General features: G+C 44.5%; 1 protein-coding gene across 17 annotated transcripts in view; it reads left to right on the forward strand.

The window, feature by feature from the left end:
• Positions 1-22,706, forward strand: part of Numa1 (nuclear mitotic apparatus protein 1) — a 78,149-nt gene that overhangs the window by 24,790 nt on the left and 30,653 nt on the right. For 6 of the 17 annotated variants that reach the window (XM_006993293.4, XM_076548767.1, XM_076548768.1 and 3 more), the window contains exons 2-3: positions 13,237-13,310; positions 21,516-21,601. In XM_006993293.4, the coding sequence (XP_006993355.1) occupies positions 13,269-13,310; positions 21,516-21,601 (128 nt within the window). In that variant the 5' untranslated portion in view covers positions 13,237-13,268. Of the gene's footprint in view, positions 1-6,497; positions 6,526-6,556; positions 6,914-7,035; positions 7,369-9,131; positions 9,168-13,236; positions 13,311-21,515; positions 21,602-22,706 lie in introns of those variants that run through there. The other 11 variants (XM_042280589.2, XM_042280571.2, XM_042280577.2 and 8 more) reach the window with 7 other exon arrangements.

Below are 22,706 nucleotides of genomic sequence, written 5' to 3' on the forward strand. Positions count from 1 at the left end.
TTTACTTATTTCATTGCCAAGTGTTTTATTATTTTTGATGCAAATTTCTTTGCAGGGAGGAGTTTGAGACAGTGTCTCATTATGTAGCCTTGGCTGGTCTTGAATTCACTATTAGACCAGGCTGGCCTTGAACTCAGAGATCTGCCTGCCTCTGGGATTAAAGGCATGTGCTACCAAGCCTGACTATGGAATCTTTTTTCTCCTTAGCTCATAACAGGTACATACACACACATTGTCGGTTTTGCTTTTCTAAAGAACTGTTACACCTGGGCAGTGGTGCTGCACATAGTGCCAGCACAGGTAGAGGCAAGTGGGTCTCTGTGAGTTTGAGGCTAGCTTGGTCTACAGAGGGGGCTCCAGGACAGCCAGAGTGACACAGAAAAACTCTGTTGGGAGGAGGCGGGGAGAAAGACAGACAGACAGACAGACAGACAAACAACAAAACATTGTAACAGGCCAAATTCTGTGACTGGTCAAAATGTCATATATTTGTATATAATCTGTGCATCTCCTTCTTGACACTTGAAATCATCTCTAGATGGCTTGCAATACCCAGCATAATGTGAATGCTATATAATTAATTGTAATATTATATTTGGCAAGATGTAAATAAATGTACATGCTCAAAAAATAGTTTGAAACCTTTCATGTTATTAAGGAAGTCTTAACAAGCATCTGCACTGTGCTAAATTCTGTTCTGAGTTGCAAGAGTTCAGTGATGAGTTGTTGGTGATGTGTGGTGGAAGAAAGAAATTAGTCAAGCACAAATAAGCGTAGTTATAGATTAGGACTACTGTGAAAGGAAGGAGTACGCTGCTGTGAGAATGCATAGTAGTAGGACACTGACGTACTTTCTAGGATGTTAGGAAGACTTGGGTGAAGAAGTAACGTTGGAGCTAACATATGAAGGGTGAGTTGAAGTTAACTAGGTGAAGAGGTAGGCACAGAATGCATTTGGTCAAAAGAAGAGCATGGTCAACCCTAGATCATCTGTGCTATAGCTTTCTGCTAATGAACCTTCAGCCTCTTAATAGCAGGTAGCATTTATCTGTGCACCAAGAGTTGTATTAGACATTTCACATTATTATCTTGTTAACTCCCTAAAGCACAAGGAAGATTGGTGGTGGATGAGATGTTATCCTTTGGATAGAATTGTGAGAGTTTTGGGGAGTGGAAGAGTACTTGCCATAGGCTTTAGTCTAATCCCCTTTGTTACAGAGACTCTAACTAGGGACAGTGATTTGCCCAAAGCCACATAGGTAGGAAGTGACCTGTCCAGAACTTACTTCTAGGGGCTTTCAACATCAAATGTAACTTGCTTTCTGCCACTGTGGATTGGAGGCTTCTCTGGGCGTTATAGTCAAATTCCTGCTGATTGTTTTCTTTTGCCTCCTTTTCATAATTCTGCATTTATAAGCAAATGTTGTACCAGATATATGGTCTGTAGGGATACAGCCATTTTACTACTCTGTGGCACTGAAACAGGGCAAACAGGTTCCTAGGAGCTTGTAGAAAGGCCTTCTTAGGGGAGAATTGAGTGTGGCCTCTTGGACTTACTAATCAGTTCTCTCTGGGTGTAGCTTTGCCCTCTGCTTTTCTCCCCAGGAAGCTTCAGGCTTTCCAGCAGTGACTCATTAACCAGCCACTGCCCTCTGGAGAGAGAGAACAGGGTGGTGGCAAATGAGCTGGAGGTCAGGCCTCTGAAACAGTCCATCCCATCAGCCAGCTGCTGTGGCTGCCTTTCCTTTCAGCATCCCCTTCTTACCCTGAGGGATTGCCAGCATCTCTCTGGTGGAAGGCTCTTCTTCAGGACTTGTTGCTTCTGCTGAGTTTTGCTAGTTTTTGTTTTGTTTTCAAGACAGGGTTTCACTATGTAGCTCTGGTTGTTCTAGAACTCACTATGTAGACCAGGCTAGCCTTGAACTCACAGAAATCCACCACCTCTGCCTCCCGAGTGCTGGATTAAAGGTCTGTGCCATTACTCTTTGTTGAGTTTTGCTATTTTAATGTCTATAAAGTTCTAGGGCTCTCATCAGAAACACAAAATACTTCAGTGATTTTTTTTTTTTTTTTTTTGACACGGAGTCTCACTATGTATCTCTGTGTGGCCTGGAATTCTCCATATAGACCAAGATGGCCTTAGGCTGACCTCAAAAAGATACCTCTGTCTCTGTATCCTGAGTGCTGGGATTAAAGGTGTGTGTGCCACCATACTTGGCTGTGATTGCTTTTAAAAAAATATTTATATGTATGGGTTCTTTTGCCTGCGTGTATGTCTTTGTATCGTGTATGTCTGGCACCTGTAGAGGCCAGAAGAGGGCATCGAATTCCCTAGAACTGGAGTTACATAGTTGTGAGCTGCCATGTGTGTGCTGGGAACTGAACCCAGGTACCAGCAACCAGTGCTGTTAACCACCAAGCCATTTCTCCAGCCTTTCAGTTATTACTTTTAAAGCTATGTGGTTGTTTTGACTTAAAAAGATTATAAGGAAGATTGTACAGGGTTTCTTTGAGCTATTGAAAATGTACTAGCCTTTTTTTTTTCTTCCTTTTTCCTCTGAGACCAGGTTTCTCTGTGTAACAGTACTGGCTGTCCTAGAACTAGCTTTGTAGACCAGGCTAGCCTAGAACTCAGAGATCCGTTTGCTTCTGCCTCCTGAGTGCTGGGATTAGAGGCGTACACCACCACCTGGCAAGAATATGCTAGCTTTTATTTATTCATGACTGTCTTCTCTAGAGCAATGGGGCATGGTAGACAACATCCTAATTAAAAGACTATCTCATGTAAACAAGTTACCCAAGTCCTGAACCTCAGACCTTCTGATCTTTAAAACAATTATGTTCAGTGTCTTCTGGTCTTTACTGTGCCACTTGATATCCTGGCATAATAAATACCTAGACCATCATTGTTGCTGCTGCTCTTACTGTGATAATAGCACTAGCATTATACCAAACAGTTGCCATTCTTTTTAATCCTCACATTAATTCAATGAGGTAAATACTATGATTACCTGTATTTTAGAGAAAATGAACCTGAGAATTAGAAAGATTAAATAACTTGTGTAAGGTCACCTAGCTAGTGTTAGAGCCAATAATTTGGAGCTAGGGTCCAGTTGCATCTGTCCCCAGAGCAGTTCCTCTACACAAGACATCCCATCTAATCTTCATATATGCTAGACAGTGTTCAACCGCTGAATTATAGCATAGCCTTCTTCCTGTCATTTGTTTAAACTGCAAAAAAAGAATGATATACATTAAAACTTACAACACTTTTATATATATTTGGTTTTTCGAGACAGGGTTTCTCTGTGTAGCTTTGGTGCCTGTCCTGGAACTCACTCTGTAGACCAGGCTGGCCTCGAACTCACAGAGATCTGCTGTCTCTGCCTCCCAAGTGCTGCGACTAAAGGTGTGTGTCACCACCGCCCAGCTTATAGCACTGATATTTTAAACAAGAATAATAAAATGAACACCAAAATGCTGTAGCCTAGTGCCTGCACTGGGAGATGGAATATTACCAGACCCTTTAGAACACCTGTGTGCTTCTAACCAGACATCACTCTTCAACATTGCATTGTACTAGCCAGCTCCTCCCTAACCCGCCAGCTCCTCCCCAACCTCTTTCTTTCCTTAAATATTCTCAGTACTCCTCTCCTCCCTCTTCTTTGTGGTGAAATGAGTGGCTTGCAGAACCAGGCCCTAGCCAAGTGATCTTTCTTGGGTGGGAGGGGCTAAGGTAATTTTGTTCTGCACTGGAGAAGAGAGAGTAGTGGAGAAATTTGCCAGACTTCCTGGCTAGCCCATAAGTTAGTTGGCCTAAAAGTTTAAGGACTTGGTAGAGAAATTCCAGAGGCGATTTCAAGCTTTCTAAGGCTGTCCACCTGGAACCGGTTACCTTGCATTTAGAGAAGAGCAAGATGGGGAGATACAGTATCAATTCTGTCTAGGCTGTGAAGTTTCAGAGCTGACAGTACCAAATGGGACTGTAGAGATGGGGTGGAGAGTTTATCAAGCCTTTTATTTTCACCCCTTACAATTTCTGGGGTGTTGATTGCGCCAGTCCTTAAATTATTTTTGCCACTTTCTTGTCTATAAAATGTGAGAGTTTGTATTTGTGGTAGTCCTTTGAATATGAGCCTTCCTTTCTACTAATAGCAGTTGCTAAGTACAGACTACAAAGGTATGGTAAGAACAGACTGTAGGCCTGCGAGAGGCAATGTCTCTGCAGTGGTAGGTCTGTGTCTGATCCCCACCTCATCTATCTCCTCTACTGAGCAATCACATTCCCTTGGTGGCTAGAGGTTGTGTTTGGAAGGCTGCCATCCAAATGTAGTTCAGTGGAACAGATTTAATGAGCCTTGGTAAGCTGGAGACTGGCTGATCATAAAGATGGAACTGGGGTATGTCCTTAAGGAGTTGGCATTCTAGATGGAACATAAGACTTTCGTGCAAATACATATAAGATTGTTTTTTTTTTTTTTTGATCAGTGTACATGGTTATTACAGTGTTTAAATACTTTTAAAAATGTGTGTCAGAGAACAGCCCTTGGGAGTCAGTTTTCTTCTGCCATGTGGGTCCCAGGACTTCAACTCAGGTCAGGCATACCTTCTGAGCCATCTTGCCTTCCTGTACATGGTTATTAAAAATCCAACCGGGCTGTAGTGGTAAATGCCTTTAATCCTAGCACTTGAGGCAGAGGCAAGAAGATTTTTTGAGTTCGAGGCCAGCCTGGTCTATAGAGCAAGTTCTAGGGCAGCCAGGGCTACACAGAGAAGCTCTGCCTCAAAAAATTAAAAAAAAAAAAAAATCCAAACATAAAAACATAGTATAGGAAGTCCCCAAGTGATTGTTTCTAATAATCTACTACTGTTAACTGTTGAATATTGGGGGGATTGAGATTTGACGTGTCCCTATAAAGTAAAAGCCAAGAGGTGGGCTGGTGGGGAAAAGGCACCATACCGTTCCACGTCTTTTCCAACTTCTTCAGCACTGGGAAACCATCTTCTGCTGGGACACTGGTGATAGTAGGAACCAACCTTTGTGAAGCACCCACCAGCACTTTATGTGCTCAAAATCAGTGTGCTAAGAACCTTGTAAATGTGACTGAGTGAATACTCATACCCTTAAAGCAAAGGAGGCTCTAACTTACTTTCACATAGGAGTCTGAAGCTCAGAGATGGCTTGCCGGGGTTATGGGCTTAGCTGCAAGTGACGAGTGCTGGATGTGTGGAAGATGACAGTCTCTCTGTGCCTTAGTTTCTTTCATGTCTACAGTCGAGTTGTAATTTACCTGCTTCATAAAGAGTTATCGAAGCCTAATGAAATGGTACACATTAGGTCAGTAGAATGGCTTGGGGCACGTTAGTAGGTACTTAGTAAACATTGGCTAATCTCCTCCTCACATTGATTCACATATCATCCCATATGTTTTCTTCCCCTGTACTAGTTCCTCCGAGTTTTGTTTTGTTTGGGTTTTATGATACTGCCCTGGCTGGCCTGGAACTCTAGGAGGAGACCAGACTGGCCTTGCCCTTGCCTTCTGTCCCTGCCTCCTGATTGCTGAGATTATAGGCCTGCACCACCATGCTGGGGTTGGGTCTCCTGCTGCTTCTCATTCTCCTTTTAACCCGAGTTGTACTCTACATCTGTATCTGCAGTACCTTTCCCACCTATCGGGTAGCTTCCTAACTCAGGGTGCTGCTAGAGAATCCTTTATCAAGTAAATCTGGCTCACACCACAGCTCTCGGTTAAAAACCCTCTAAGCCCTTTGTTTGGATTTTCCACTTCTGACCCCACACCTCACTCTCCACCTGTTCTTTCTCTGCTCCACCTTTCTGCCTTCTCCCTTCCCTAGAGGGAGAATTTGCTTTGGTGCTTTGAGATCCGGATCAAAATACCACTTCAAGTTTCTAATCCTTCCCTACTCTAAACTGGTTAGTTTCTTTGCATCTTTTGTGTGAGTTAACATGTACTATCTTTGATCAAAAAGCTTTAGTTCATTCCTGACCTGTGGAATTATAACCCTACCTCACATGTTGGGTATAATTCTTGCATAGGTATTTTCAGCAATCCTTAATAGCAATACCTTGCACATATTTCAATAAATGTTTCTAGTTGTAAATGGAGGGGATTCCTTTTAACTTTTGGCTGTCCACCGTGTGGAAATGCCGCATGGTTTTGTCTGGCTCAGACATCTTTTCTTTTAGTCATGTAGTTGCAGCAGACTCTGGGGATGAATCCCTGTGCCTATATGTCTGTTGAGGGCTCCAGCCAGTGCCTGCCATCGTCAGAACTGTGCCTTGGCCCCTCAGCCCCTCCCCATAAATGTCCAGAGGAACAGGGGATTAGGTTCTGGCAGCACAGCTGGGATTTTGGCGGCCATTCCAGTCAACAATAGCGCAGCCACCAGGACAGGACAGCGCAGGCCTGCGCTTCGCAGCCAGAATCTGCCTGGGTTGCTTGTTTGGGTGGCTGAGTGGGAGGAGCGGGCACAGCATGACATCCTGGCCTTGCTACGCTGAAGGTACAGGCTGTAGAGATTTCCCGCAGGGAACGGGCTAGGGTGGCCAAGTCCCCGGGCAGGCAACGCGGTGGCAGGAGGCCTGCGCTTTGTGTGCTGCGGAGCGGGCGGGCGGCGGGCGGCGGGCGGCTGGCTGTGTGTGCCTGCGGACACGCCCCCCGTCGCCGGCGCCGCAGGAAGCTGCCCCTGTAAAAGGCCTGCGTTGTGCGGCTCCCCGGCGCTCGGCTCCCCGGCTTCCTCTGCGCAGGGCGCGTTTCCCGCCAGGGGCTGGCCTTAGCTTCGGCGGCTCTGGGCCTGCCCGACAGGGCTGGTCTCAGAGGCGGACAGGCCATCACTGCTGCCTTAAGCCCTGCTGGAAAGCAGCGGAGGGGGAGTGTCCTGGCCATCTCAGGTTGGTGAGGCCGGCCGCGGCGGCGGCGGCGGCGGGGGCGCTTTGTGTGTTGACGCCACCGCCGCGGGCCCTGCTGCGCGCGCTCTGCCTTCAGCCACGGTGCCTGCTGGCGCGCGCCCTGCCCCCACGCGTCCCGCTCTGTTTTTGGGGACTGGCAGGCTTCGCCTTGCTCCTCCTGGCAGCCGTGCCCCCTCCCCCAAAGCCCTGGCTTCGCTGTCGCTCCCAGAACGCGCGGAAGCTCGCTGTTGCTTTAAAGAAAGCAGACTCCTGGCTGTGACGCACTTCTGGCTGTCAGCCAGGAAGATTGCTTCTGCCTGGCCGACTGAGAAGAAACCCAACAACTTTTCTTTTGTGTGTGGGGTTACTTTCCACTGTCCCCCTCCCTTACTCCTTTCAACATTTAAATGTTAATGGCGGATTAAAACCTGTAGATACCGTTTGGCTTTAGGAGTCCGGTAAGACCCCCAGCACTAAGACCTCTCTCTCTCTCTCTCTCTCTCTCTCTCTCTCTCTCTCTCTCTCTCTCTCTCTCGTTCAAAAACAGACGGGGGGGGGGTTTGGGATGGTTCATCCTCCCTCAACTCCTTTTCCTGCGCCATCCTTAAAGGGGAGGGAGAGGAAAGGGAGAGCAAGTAAACACACTGAGAAACAGGCGCTGGCAGCAGAGCTTGCCAACATCCGGGAGTTGGCGCCTTTCTTTCCCTTCGTAGATGTCAGCGTGTTTTTGTTTGGAGAGAGTAGTGTGTGCGCCTGCTCTAGAGCTGTAGAGGGGCCGACTAGAGGGCTTCTCTGTTCCCTTGTGTGGTCGGTCCTAGGTGCGTTTGTGGTGTTGGACAATGAAAACTTGTCCTTTTTGTCAGCTGCCAGGGATCAGAGTGTGGGAATGTAGTGGCTAGAGGTAGGTGCTGATGAACTGCCCCAGAGGGCTGTGTATTTGCGCTTGCGCGGGCACCTCATGCCCTATAGGCCGCGGTTCTAGTTCGCGATTGCAGCCTTTCTGTTAACATCTTTCAGATCTTGACCTTACAGACTATGGGAGAAAGAAGTAGGTATCCGTATTGTTAGCTCCGGATTGACCCAGGCGATGTGTAAATAAAGAAACCTACCTCAGCAGAAGCAGATTGTCCTTTAATTAGAACAATGAAGGGCGACAGTCTCTCGGGAGTGGAGACTGCAGAGATGCAGGGGGCTTGGGGGTGGGAGATTCCATCTCCCAGATCTGTACTCCGGCAGTCCCAAAGTTGTAAATACTGAAGGAGGTTGATGTTTGACTTTCTTGTCAGCAGCTTCCCAGTTCCTGGATGTTATTTGCATGTCAATTTAATTTTTGGGAGTTTCTCAGTCCATCTGAAGCTTTTAGGTCATTAACTCTTCAGGTATTACCCCTCCCCCCTTTTGAGACTGGGTCTTGCTCTGTGGCCTTGCCTGCCCTAGAACTCAGATCTGTCCTCCTGCCTCAGCCTCTCCAAGTGCTCTGGAGGTGTGAGTCATCAAGGACAACTAGTAAGCAATTTTCAAGAACCAAGGAATGTGGATTTCCCCTGAAGTCTTGTCTCTTCATTCCTCCTCCTAGAGCCTCAGGACTGTGAGCCAAAATCTAGGTTACAAAGAGGGGTGGTCTGTGTGAAGAGGGAGAGGCCTGAGCCCAAAGTGAGTCCCTTAGAGCTAGTAGAGAATTCATCTAGCAAGTTCATTTGTTTTATTTTATTATTTTTTTGTTTTATTTTTTGAGACGGTTTCTCTGTGTAGTTTTGGTGCCTGTCCTGGAGCTTGCTCTGTAACCCAGGCTGGCCTCAAACTCTCAGAGATTCACCTGGCTCTGCCTTCCGAGTTCTGGGATTAAAGGCATGTACCACTACCGCTGGGCTGCTCATTTCTTTGATTTCAGAAATGCAGAGAAACTGTTTAGATTTGGTCCACATAGCCTACTCAGGGCTCTCCCCCAGAATAGAGAAAAGATTTACATCTCATGGAGTAGTTGTTGGCTTTTTTATGTGCATTGGTGTTTTGCCTGCATGAGGGTGTTGGGTAACCTGGAACTGGAGTTACAGACAGTTGTGAGCTGCCATGTGGGAATTGAACTTGGGTCCTCTGGAAGAACAGCCAGCACTTTTAACTACCTGAGCCATTTCTCCAACCCAAGTGTGTGTGTGTGTGTGGGGGGGGGGGGGGCTTTTCAGAGGATACACTAGCAAGACAGCTCCTTTTTTTTGTACAGGATTTCACTATGTCACCCTGACTGCCCTGGAACTTGGTATGTGTGTCAGGTTGGTTTCAAACTCAAAGATATGTGCTTGTCTGCTTCTTGAGAGCCAGGATTGAAGGCATGGACCACCACACCTGGCTTAATTTATTTTAGACTGGGTTCAAGCAATCCTTCTGTCTCAGCCTCCCTTGTAATATTTTATCAAGGGATCTTGACCTTTGCCGAGACCCTCTAGGGTAACATACCAAGCAAGTAAGGTCGAAATGGTTATTTGCCTGTGTCTCTTGATGTATTCCTCCTAGAGGAACTCCCAACATCAGTGTTTGGTGAATGCAGATGTGCTTAGGTGGAGGAAAGGGTATCTCTTTTAGAGAGGGGTTCAAGAGCCTGGAATATTTACAGCTATGGGCAGGTTGGCTCCCAGAGTAAGTGGTGGTAAGTTTTGCTCCTGTACTTGGGCAGACAGATGAGGGAGCCATTTTCTTAGCTGTGAGTCTCTGGGCCTTTGGAACCTTTGAGTTGGGGCTGGGGTGGGGTTTCAGGAATGACTCCTTGAGTTGGAAGTCTCTATGGCCCTGAGATTCTGGGAGTAGGAACAGTAAAATAATGAGGGTTCAGTATTTGCAGGGGCCCATAAGTTAGAACCAATTAGTAGCTCCCTAGATCAAAGTTCACTGTGGTGTTATCTTGAGTTAAGGTGGTGGTATTCAGGCAGACAGCTGCTAAGAGGGAGCTGGAACTCAGGCTGAGGGTGGAACAGGAGGAGTCGTGCTGCCTCTCAGACCCTCTGGCATATCATTTGGTTTCTCCTGAAACTAGTTTTTTCAGAAGAGACCCCCAGAGCTCAGCAACCTGACCCTCCGGTCTGCTCCTTGCATCTTGCAGGTGGTTTACATTAGCCTCAGCCCTTGTGGGAAACCATTGGCTAGTCTTTAACTCCTTCAGACCCAGAGAGCAAGGCCAGGGGCAGCTATGTCTTTAGTGTCACTCTCCTCTTTCTGATGCATCTTTTGTGGACATGGGAGTTCTTGTAGGTGTGGAAAGTGGCCATGCTATAGGGAACTATATTATGGAAGCTTGGGAAGTGTAAAGAGGACAGAGGGGACCATACATTTGCAAGATCACTGCTTTTCTCTGTCTCCCTTGGAATGGGGAAGAAAGAGAGTACTTGATCAGCTTTGGGAAGGCTCAGTTTTAGATTGTGGGTACATATCATTTTCAAAGAATCAGGTTTATGGGAACTCTGAAGTTCAGGGTCCTGGCCTACTGTCTGGATTTTGTTGTGGATGCGTGGATCTTTGAGTGGATGTGTACATGCCCAGTCAGATTGAGTTGGGGTGAGTCTCAGATCCTGTGAAACGGTACACAGAAGGCTACAATTGAAGGGATCTGTTTTTCCATCACCATCACCCAGTCTTCTGGGTGGGGCCTGCCTCGGATTTCAGAGGGAGGGTGGAGAGGATGGTGCTCTGGCGGAGAGCCCTTGGCTGCTATGCCAAGTCTGCTTAAAGCTGTAGTCCCAGGCTAAGCACTGTCTGTGCCACTGGTTTCAGTCATTGTTATTCACAAAAGCCGTCACTGCCAGCCAGTGGCTGTGCCTTCTTAAAGCTGCACTCTGGTGTCTTGAACTGTTCTTTGCTGGCCTGATGACAAGATCTTTCAGAAGTCCCTAGTGTTGAGTATTGGATTCCTATTTCTGTGCCTGGGGACCTCAGAGAAAGGCATTTGACCTTGATGCAAGATATCTTGAGCAGTGAACTAGTTTAGATAGTTTCTTCTGGGGAGGACACTGGGGGTTATAAATTTTGCCTCTGAGATAAAGGAAAGAGGTTGTTTAAACCTTCTTTGGGCTAGATTTATCTTCTGTTGCAAAGAAAATTTCTGAGTAGTGAGGATTTGGGAAGAGATCTAAGCTACATTTGCCCTGTTATTGAAGATTACAGAGACTTTTCTGCAGTGCTGGGAATTAGACCCAGGACTTACACAGGTTAGGTAAACATTTCACACTGAGCTATAACCCTGACCAGTACCCTAGGTGAGCAGTTGATTGTTGCCACTTTCATCCTGTAGGCTGGGCCTGGTCTCTCAAGCTGTAGGCTGGCCAGCTCCCCCAGGAAAGCCCAGTTTCATTACACTGGTTGAGATCATCCTGTCCCTGGTCAGTCAGTCAGTGCTCACAGACAGGCCATACTTGGGAAATCATTCAGGACTGAGGAACACATGGGCCCCTTAGCATACCTGCTCTTCTGAGAAAACCTTACTTGTGCCCACCAAAGACCATGTAAATCGTTTATTTCTCAGTCTGACACTGATGTGACGGGCAGTTGTATTAAGTGCTGGGGTTTGCAGGGTCAGGCAGTAGCTAGTTATAATTAGCATTTACTTATAGTTAATACTTAATTATTTTCTTCTGTTAGTGATTCAGGTATGTTTAATTTTACTCCTTATCCTCCTAAAAACCCCTGAAAGGCAGTGATGATGTCATTGTCTTCTGTTTCCCATGTAGTTTTCAGGACAGGAAAAACAAGTATCAACTAAGGACACACTTTTTTTGGTTGGTTGATGAGTACAGAACACTTGGATGGGAAGTTCCAAGGGGTAATGTGTAGCTAGAGTTTTTCTGCCTTGCCCACAGTCAGGACAAATCTTTGTCACCCACCAGTCCCACAGCCGCCGACCCAACCAAGTAAACAGAGACTTATATTGCTTACAAACTGTATGGCCATGGCAGGCTTCTTGCTAACTGTTCTTATAGCTTAAATTAATCCATTTCTATAAATCTATACCTTGCCACGTGGCTAGTGGCTTACCGGTGTCTTCACATGTTTCTTGTCCTGGCGGTGGCTGGCAGTGACTCCTTCTGCCTTCCTGTTCTTTCTTTTCTCCTCTCTGTTAGTCCCGCCTATACTTCCTGCCTAGCCACTGGCCAATCAGTGTTTTATTTATTGACCAATCAGAACAACACGTTTGCCATACAGAACATCCCACAGCAGTAATGGGAAGTGAATTACCAGATTATGAATCTCTTCATTATTTGATTGAGTACCTTATTGGCAAAAATTGTATCTTTCTTTTTGGCCAGTACTTTGCATTCAGAAAGCACTTAGCATCTTTTGGTTCCACCGACCTTACATTATAAGAGATGCTAATATTTGTAGAGCTGTATGGGTGAAAGGCCTTTCTGTTCTTCATCCTTCTAGAGTAGTGATGTAGTGGGCAATTGTGCAGCAGGTGGGAGAGGACAGTTGTGCTCTCAGATTGTGGGGATCATGGTGGCTGATAGGAGGTGCTGGGAAATACTCCAGTCTGTGATCCCATAGGTCTGTTGGCAGGCAAATGGAGATTCCCAGGGGAAACAGGAATTGGGGGAATACTAGAACAAATGCCTAATGTTACACTAAATGTTCTCTGCAGGGTAGGGCAGTGATGGGGAGATGCCTCAGCAGGTAAAGTTCTGCTGCCCAATCAAACGAACTTGAGTTCATAGCTCCAGTACCCACCTAAAAGCTAGGTGTTATGGTTTTCTCTTTAGTCTCAGTGCTGAGAAGGCAGAGACAGGCAGATCTCCAAGACTAAGGACTTGGTTGTAAAACAGAACCAGAAATCAACTTTTATTTAAGAACAGAAATCATTTATGATTGATTTCACCTATCATGTGCCAGGCACTGTGTTAATTGCATTACTACAGTAAGGCAGGGAGGTTTATATGAATTCATTTTGCAGATGAAGAAGCAGATAAAAAGAGGTTATGTTAATTGTCTAAAAGTCACATGATCATGGTCCCATATAATTAGTATTCAGACCCTGGCCAGTTTACAAAACCATGCTTGTTCCTTGTTGAAGGTACTATGTCCCAAAGAGCAGGGCTGCAGACCAACTTTGAATGTTGTTTTCCATCAACTGAGTGAGAACATTCAGTTGAGTACATGATTCTTTGCAGTCCGCCTTGACAGTATAAGCTTTAAATAATTTATGAGTCTACTCTGAAGTCTCAGAATTTCTGTGCTACCTTAGTGTGTTGAGTGCTATTCAGAGGTGGTAAATGGAACTGATTTTCTTCTATTCATCGATTGGATATATCTGATTTATTAACCATACTTCTTTTCCTGGGTTCCAGGTGCATTGGAGTGACTAACTGGGATCGCCAAGATGACACTCCATGCCACCCGAGCAGCCACACTCCTCGCTTGGGTAAGAAGCTTTCTTTCTTTTCTTTTCTTTTTTCTTTTCTTTTCTTTTTTTTTTTTTTTTTTTTCTGTACGTCTTCAGTTTCCTGTAGAATGTTCTATGAGCCAGGGCTCTGCAAAGTCTTCTGATTTGCAGACCAGGTAATTTTTCATATATTGCCAAAGATACTGCTGACAGTGATAACTTGTAGCTCAAGTCAGGCTTCTCTGAGGTATTCCTTTTGGTCATAGAACAGAACATTGGGACAGTGTGCAAACCCACTCTCATTTGTTCTGTATACTTTTCTTTTTGTGTGTGACAGGGTCTCACTATGTAGCTAGCCTTGCCTGGCCTGGAACTTAAGAGTTCTGTCTGCCTCTGCCTCCTGAGTGCTAGGGTCAAAGGTTGCACTACCACACCAGGCTGTATACTATTCTGTCTAAAGGACTGACTCTGAACCTTGATGGCCACATTGGCAGGAACTTTGGTCTTCAAAGACCTAATCTTTGAATGTCTTCCTCTCTTTATTATATTTCTGTCTGCTTCCATTATTCTGTTTCCTCCTCTTCCTCCTTTTTAAAATGAAGGCGAATATTTTATTTGTTCCTTAGTGTGCTGCAAAGCTGTTGCTTCACTGAATTAAAATAGCAGCAGCAGATGTAGCATATCGTAAAATTAAGACAGTGTTGTCCTTAACTTGACACATGCTTTCCTGCACTCCCAGTGGGAAGATCATAAAGTCTTTACCCAAATCCAGAGATAAATGCAAATGAGTTACAATATTATGTGAGACTTAGGATAACATTGTTATCCTAAAGTACAGAATTCGTATAACCACTTTTTATCATAGATACTCTAAGTTAAGACAACAGTGCTGAAGCAAGTCACTTTTTACTAGCTTGAATGGGTGCCACGCTCAGTCCTTGTGTAATGCACATATTTCTCAGTGTGCATCTTTACTCACTATTTCATCCAGTTCTGAATGTTTGCTCAGTGTTCTTGATCAGCCAATGATTTTCATAGCAGGATTTGTCATTGACGAGTCCTGGTTTTTCTGCAAATGCTTCGTTGACTTTTCCCAGTAGAGGAGAGTAGAGTTCACTGGCAGCCTTCACACCATCCAAAGCTAGTCTTGTTAGAACAGATAGAAGACTGGCTTTTTTTCAGATTTACTTAACAGGAGTGGAGAGATGGCTCAGCAGTTAAGAACATTTGCTGCTGCTCTTGCAGAGGACCCAGGTTTGGTCCTCACCAGTCACATGGTGGCTCAGAACCTTCTATAACTCTAATTCCAGGGTATCCAACTTCTTCTGACCTCCTAAGGTCATGTACCTACATACAAGGAGGTAAAACACTTATGAATTAATTTTATAAAATAGCAGTTTGAAACAAGGCTTTTATTATGTGAAAAGAATGGTATAAGATATAATAGGGTTGGAGGGAAGGCTCAATGATAAAGAAGAAACATGAGTTTCCCAGCACTCGGGAGGCAGAGCCAGGCGGATCTCTGTGAGTTCGAGGCCAACCTGGTCTACAAAGCGAGTTCCAGGAAAGGTGCAAAGCTACACAGAGAAACTCTATCTTGAAAAACCAAAAAAGAAGAAGAAGAAGAGAGAAGGAGGAGGAGAAGAAACATGAGAGCCCAAGTTTTCACATATACCATGGATCGTGTGCCCGTGTACACACAACACATCATATATGCAGTCACACACAGAATATATATTCTGTGTGTATATATTTTATACATATATTTGATAATTAAAACTGTGTTTTAAGGGGCTGGAGAGATGGCTCAGAGGTTAAGAGCACTGCTTGTTCTTCCAAAGGTCCTGAGTTCAATTCCCAGCAACCACATGGTGGCTCACAACTATCTGTAGTGAGATCTGGTGCCCTCTTCTGGCCTGCAGGGGTACATGCAGACAGAACACTGTATACATAATGAATAAATCTTTGAAGAAAAAAAACAAAAAACTGTGTTTTAAAAATTTGCCTAGAGAGGCGGAGGTGGGGGATGGCTCACCAGTTAAGAGCGCTCACTGTTTTTACAGAGGACCAGAGTTTGATTCCCAGTACTCATACTAGGCAGCTTACAAATTGCCTATAACCCCAGGTCTAGGGGCTCTGATGCCCTCTGATCTTGGAGGGTACGTGCTGAACATAAATTCATGCAGCTACATATTATACACATAATAAAAAATAAATCTTTACAATAATTTCCTAGAGGAAAGACTAGAAGAAAAACACTTTTGTCAGTGCTGAGACTATAGTTGCATATTGAGCACTCACTAGCAAGTGCTAAACTCTTAATTTGGGACCCCAGAAGCTCCCCTCCAAAAAGCTAATTTTGTCAAGGCTATAGAGGTGTAGCTTGGTGGAGGGGCACGCGTCTACATTTACCAGGTCCTGGTTTCCATGTTTAGCACTGTTTTGAGACAACAAGAATCGGTGGTGGCGCACACACCTTTAGTCCCAGCACTGGAGGCAGAGGCAGGCAGATCTCTGTGAGTTTGAGGCCAGCCTGGTCTACAAAGCGAGTTATAGGACAGGAGTACACAGGGAAACCCTGTCTCAAAAAACAAAATCAAAAAAGAAAAAAAAGAAGCCCTCCCCTAAAAATAAAAAATCATAATGCTGAAAGTGAATGTATTAAAATGCTATTGGTGAAAGTTTTTTTCCTTCCAAAATTTATATTTTGTTTAATTAAAATGTACTTTGAAACTTGTTTCTTTTTTTGGAGCTGAGGATCGAACCCAGGGCCTTGCACTTGCTAGGCAAGCGCTCTACCACTGAGCTAAATCCCCAACCCAGTTTGGAACTATTTATAAGTAGTAGGTAGTGATAGATTGTTGCAGACCTTACTAGGCAATGATTGGGTTATCCAGTAAGCTGTGTCCTCACACTGATGTCTACACTCTGGCTAGAGATGGAATAACCTCAACTTTGAAGGGTTTCCCATCCTAGAGCAAATAACCAGAAGAAAATTATGCACGGAACTGTTTCTGAATTATCACTTAATGGATAGAAGTGATGAGTCTAGATTCCTTAAATGACTTTAAGTCAGCTAATTGGTGTGAAATTTTTTCATCTTGTTAGTGAACAAGCATTCATTCCCTTTGAAGGTTTTTTCCCCCAAAAGGTAATATAAATATGTTGCCTTTAAGCCTTCAGTGGGAGGACTAGGGGTATAGTTCAGGAAGATGGGGTGCTTGCCTAGCCTGTGGAAGCACTGCCTTAATCCTTAGTACTAAACAGATACAGCACATCTTTTAGCCTGTGGGAATTTGGGTCCAGTCTAAAAGGTTTGTTCTTTTAAACAGACTCCCATATAGTCCTGTCTGGCCCTGAACTCACTGTGTAGCTGAGGCAGGGCTTGAAATCCTGACTCACCTTCCTGAACTTCTCCAGTGCTGAGATTAGGTGTGCACTGCCACACCTGCCTCTAAAAATTGTTCTTAATGTAAAAGTGCTTAACTGAGATAAATACTGTCCTTTCTAAAGTTGAATGGATCTTCTAAATCTTCTTAATTTTATAATGCTGTTAAGTTAACCTTTATAAAAGAAGTTTTATATCTGCTTCATTTTAATTTTAAATTTTATTTTTATTATTTTTAGTTATGTGTATTGGGGTGGGGGGCGCAGGTAGTGCTGGTGCGTGTGGAGACCAGAGATGTTGGATTCTCCTGAAGCTGAAATTAGAGGTGGTTATGAGTAAGGGGGCTTTTGTTGATAATAAGGGGTGATGTAGTCTCTCTCTTCTTTATTTTTTATTTATTTTATTTATTTATTCATTTGTTTATTTTCAAGACAAGGTTTCTCTGTGTAGCTTTGCACCTTTCCTGGAACTCACTCTGTAGCCCAGGCTGGCCTCGAACTCACAGAGATCCGCCTGCCTCTGCTTCCCAAGAGCTGGGATTAAAGGCGTGCGCCACCACCGCCCAGCATCTCTCTCTTCTGTACCTTCTATCTGTTAATTGGAGGCTTGAGACTTAGAAGGGTCTGGAAGGCTGGTCCAAAGCAGACACTCAAGCCAGCAGGGAATGGTAGGCATCTGGTTTACTAGCCTATCAAATCAGGTAATTTCACCTGAAAGAACCTGAAGTGACAGAACACAATTACATTGTTATGGGAAGGATAGAGACCAGTGGACAGAGGAGGGGAAGGAGACAGAGGCCCAAGGTGAGACCACAGGATCGTCTTGAAGTCCACTGAAGAATGCAGGCCAGGTCTCTTTAACATTGGCTTTCATCAAGTCCAGGGCTTTTCTGGGCCTAGTGAGGTAAGCTGTTTTGGGGAGCAGTTTCAGGGCCACAGTTGATTCCTCGATAGTGTCTGTTGTCTGAGTGGAAATTTGTTGGGACAGATATAGACGAGGGTAGAAGGTAAAGTTGAAGAGCTTAGGGAGATCTTTATCTGGGATATACACTTGGAACTTCCAGGCCTGTCTCCTGGTCCTGGTGGGTGGGATGTGGAAATCAGTTCCAAGACTAGGGCAAGGAAAGAGCCCACCCTCAGGGATCCCCAGGCAGTAGGAGGAAACTCAAGCTATTGACTGACAGGAGGAGTACTCGCTTATCAGGCAAGGGATCCTCAGCCCTTTGACTTGTGACAGGTGATCCAAGTTGCAATTTCCTGAAGCTTACATACATTTTGAAAAGTTTAATGCTATATCCAAGTTGCAGTTCCTGAAGCTTACATACATTTTGAAAAGTTTAATGCTATATTCAGCATTTTTCTGTGGGGTTTGAGGACCATCATATAAAAATCATAATGTAAGTATACCTGACAAAATAAATTTTACTTATTTTCAGTTAATTGTTTTAGGCTTAACCTTGACAAGGCTAAAGCTTATCCTTGTAGATGAATTAATTTGTACTAGCATGACTACAAGCATAGTTCTGAGCACATTAAAAACTTAGATCATTTATAAGGTGGCTCACCATTGACTTGCATGTCTGAATTATCTTTAGCAGTTTATAACAAGGTGGTACCTTTTATAAGGTTAGGGTTATATAGTTTTATACCTGTTAAGTTTGAGCCCTAAAAATTGAATTGAAGATCCCTTAGCATCAAAATAAAACTTGAAACCATAAATATAGCCCACAGAGAGACTGGGAACCTTACTTTCCTGATCTTTTCATCGTGTACCTTTACAGAATATCAGTTTCTTGTATGACTCAGTTTATCCAAATAGTTCACGCTTAGCAAACTTAGCAAAGACAGAGAAGTAGACATACCTCTTCAAGTCAGTTTTTGCTAGCCTGGATGGACCTGAGGAATTCATAAGCCTTATTCATCAAATGTGTTCCTTATCTAAAATTTTTTTAGAATCGGGCAGTCACACACCTTTAATCCCAGTACTTAGGGCAGAGGCAGACAGATCTCTAAATTGGAGACCAGTCTGGTCTACAGAGATACTTCCAGGACAGCCAGCTACACAGAGAAACCCTGTCTTGGGTGGAAAAAAAAAAAAAACAAACAAACCAGAAACAGAACAAAACAAATGTAGAAGCCTGTAGTTGAACATAGTAAAGACCCAAGTGATTAGCCATGGTTAGAGGCAGCAAGCTCCAGGAGGGAGCTGAGAGACAGGTGGGGAGGGAGTCAGGAGCAGAGCAAGGAAATTTAGACTTTAGGGGGTAAGTGTTGTGTTGACAAGAATTTCAGTTCAGGGTGTCTGTCCCCAGGTGGACCTAGAGACTTATCGAAGAGATGCCCAGGATCAGTGGAGGGCCTCTCTCCTCTGTGATGGGACACCCAAAAAGAGCTGCCTGACTCCAGCACGATTTCGTGGTAGACTATATGAGCTGAGAGACAGCAGGTAGCTCCAAGTGAGACACTGAGGAGGTGCGGAGAGTGGAGTGGTTAGAGTAGGTGGAGGAGAAGCAGTTGAACAAGTGGACTCTAAATGTTGGAGTTGAAAATGGGGGGTGGCAGGAGCCAGCAGAAGCAAATGATCTGAACACAGGAGGGTCAAAATTGGCAGTTTGGTTCAGCTAGGGAGGGACAGGACCTTTTCTGGGGGGTTTAATGTCCCTCCCATGTTTCAGACACCAAGTATAAGCAATCTTGCAGAGAAACTTTAGAGCTAGACTGCTCCATGGACAGACAGAAAGATTTATTAGAGATCAAACTGCCAAGGTCATCTCTAGGGGTGGGGGCAGAAAGAAGAGCAAATAGCAGAAAAGCAAGCAGATTTTATATGACAGTCAGTAGGATGGAGTTCTGGACAGATACAGGCTGTCCAGAACTAGATTCTTAGAGCCAGTTGACCTTTAGGGGAAGATTAAGGAGGTTACTGGAGAATTAACAGTGGTTTCTGATCCACAGAAACACCTTGAGAGGTCTGCTTTTTACACAGTAACAATCTTTCTGTGTAGGACAACCAGCACTGCCATTTTGTGGGGAGGGACTATGAAGAGTTGGGGTGGGGCTTTGGACCTGACAGTGAGCTGCCTGAAATTGACTTGGGTCCTCCAGAAGCATGGTCTTCTCTGTTGAGCCATCTTTTCAGCCCCTTATTATTTTAATTTTTAAAAAAATTCAGTTTATTTTTATGTGTATAGTTATTTTGTAGCCTGGTGCCTGAGGAGGCCAGAGTAGGATGTTAGATCCTTTGAGACTGGAGTTTACAGATGTTTGTAAACTGCCATGTGGATATTGGAATTGAACCCAGGTCCTCTGGAGCAGCAGCTCTAACTGCTCAGCCATCCCCTTCAGTCCCTACTCATTTGTTTTCATTCAAGATAACATGTATATGAAAGATGGGGTCTTGCTGTGTAGCCCACGCTGTCCTGGAACCACCAGTGATGCTCTTTCCTCAGCTTCCCAGGAGCTGAGATTATCACTACTTCAGAAATAGTTTTAGACATGTACTTTGTATGTGCATGAGTACCTGTGTGCAGAGTCAGACTTTTTTTTACCCTGTTGGACCTGGAGGTTGAACTCAGGTTATCAGGCTTGGCAACAAGCACCTTTAGCCACTGAGCCATCTCACTGGATCTTAGCCCATTGCTCTTTAAAGAGCACATTTATAAGCGATAGCTTCTAGCTAATTGCATATAGCCACATTCTGAAATTGTTAGAACAGCCTCATCTAAGTGGACTTTGTCTTTCAACCCTCTTTGTACTACAACGACAGTTCATTAGTAATCCCCATGGTAATAGAGGTAAACTGGAGTCCAAGTGCTTGTGAAATTCATATAGACTTCCCTATAGAAGTTAACTGCAAATGCTGTTGGATATCCTATGTACTTGAAATATTTGTCCCTTGGTGAATTTTGTAGTGTTAAGAACTGGATGGTCATTTGAAGCCAAAGAGAAAGAACCAGCAATTGGATCAGAGTTGAGTTTTATCCTCTCCTGCTCTTTCCCTTTTTAAAAAATAACTTACTTTGTTTTTTCATTATTTCTTCCTCCTCCCCTCAGACTAAAGTGTATATTTGTAAACATTTGTTATTTTTACATTATTTGTTTAGTGTGTGTCCACACATGTACAAATGGAAGTCAGAGAAGACCAGCTGAAGTCTGGTCTCCTTGTGGGTTCTGAGGATCAAACTGAAGTCATTAGGCTTGGCAGCAGGTGTAGTTACCTTCTGAGTCATCTTGCTAGACCTAGGTCTTTATATTGTATTTAGCATGCTGTGGGTCCTAGGACCCCTAGGAGAGCTCTTATAATGGGCTATTACAGGTAAAAGCCTGATCTTTGATTTGCTTTAGGTGGCTGTGTATGGGCACATTCACTGGGTGAGTGGGTATAGATTAAAAATCTTGGCTTGGTGTAGCATACGCTTGCAAATACCTCCCCACCCACCCATCTCCCCCAGCATCCATGAAGTAGAAATTGGAAGATTAAACATTTTCGACAGCCTAGTGAGACTTTATCTTTAAAAAAAAAAAAGTGCAATCAACCTGTGCCTTTTGTTGTTGTAGCCTACAAGTGTAGGCACTCACAGTGAGCAGAGTGGTGCCAGCATCTGAAACATGTTGTGAACCCCATGCTTCTGGCATTGTTTTGTTTTTGTTGTTTTCGAGACAGGGTTTCTATGTAGCCCTGGCTATTCTGGAACTCTCTTTGTAGATCAGGCTGGTCTTGAACTCACAGAGATCCACCTGTCTCTGCCTCCCGAGTGCTGGGATTAAGGGAATGCGCCATGCCAGCATGGCAATGGAGCAGTGGACTACTTTGGGCATTGTAAGTACTCTCACCAGACTCTTTCCTTTGGCTTGTAGGTGAACAGTCTGCATGTGGCTGACCCAATAGAGACGGTGCTGCAGCTCCAGGACTGCAGCATCTTCATCAAGATTATTAACACCATGTGAGTATGAGTTCTCCAAACCCTAGCTAGTGGTGGGGACTGACCGGGAATCCAGGTGGGCGTGGGATATTAGAAGGGTAAGTGGGTTCAAGGACTAGCACCTTGACCTTGCCTTTCTAGTTACTGAACCTCTTAGTGGGAGAAGTTTCAGTCTTGTCCTATCCAAAGACCTCCTCATTCTGGCACAGAAGGCTCTTCAGGGCCCTATGCACAATTCTAAGAGACTACCCTCGAGAACTTTCCATCTTCCTGTCTCAAAAGTAGTCTTCCGTAACCCTCTTTTCATGATTCACCCCTGCCTCACTGTCTCATTGTTGTATGTGTGATGTGAGTGAATGTGGATGCTCGTATGCCACAGCACTCAGGCAGAGGTCAGAGGATAACTTTTAGGAGTTGTTTCTCTCCTTCCATTGTGGGTTACAGAGATTAAACTCAGGTCACCAGGCTTGTGAGTCTGTTTATTCCCTTTTACTACTGAGCCTTCTCCCTGGCCCAGACAAGTGTATCTAAGTGGATAAGGGTGAGTTGGAATTCTGTGGTGTCAGGACTAGTGCAGCCCAGGACCGAGAAGCCTACTAGAATGGTTCTGTTAGCCTTTGAAACTTGGTGTTTGGGGGATGGGGTATCTTACAGGAGTTTAAAACCCTTACTGGTTCTGACTGGCACTTGTTTCAGTTCCTTTGAAAGAAGTCATCATTGGTCCAAATACTTCCATTTTCTTTCCTTGGCATTGACTTATGCCACTGGCTCTTCTTTTTTGTTGTAGTTGTTGTTTGAGACAGGGTTTCTCTGTTAAACCCTGGCTGTCCTAGAACTCACTCTAGCCCAGGCTGGCCTCAAACTCACAGAGATCCACCTGCCTCTGCCTCCTGAGTGCTGGGATTAAAGGCGTGCGCCACCAAAGTCTCGTCTCGTCTCTTCTCTTCTCTTCTCTTCTCTTTTTTTCTTTTCCTTCCTTCCTTCCTTCCTTCCTTCCTTCCTTCCTTCCTTCCTTCCTTCCTTCCTTCCTTCTTTTAATTATTTATTTTGTATTTTATGTGCAGTTGTGTAAATTGCCTGAGTGTGTATCTGTGTGAGATATTGGAACTCCTGGAATTCAAATATA

Source organism: Peromyscus maniculatus, chromosome 1, assembly GCF_049852395.1.
Source record: "Peromyscus maniculatus bairdii isolate BWxNUB_F1_BW_parent chromosome 1, HU_Pman_BW_mat_3.1, whole genome shotgun sequence".
NCBI lineage: Eukaryota > Metazoa > Chordata > Mammalia > Rodentia > Cricetidae > Peromyscus > Peromyscus maniculatus.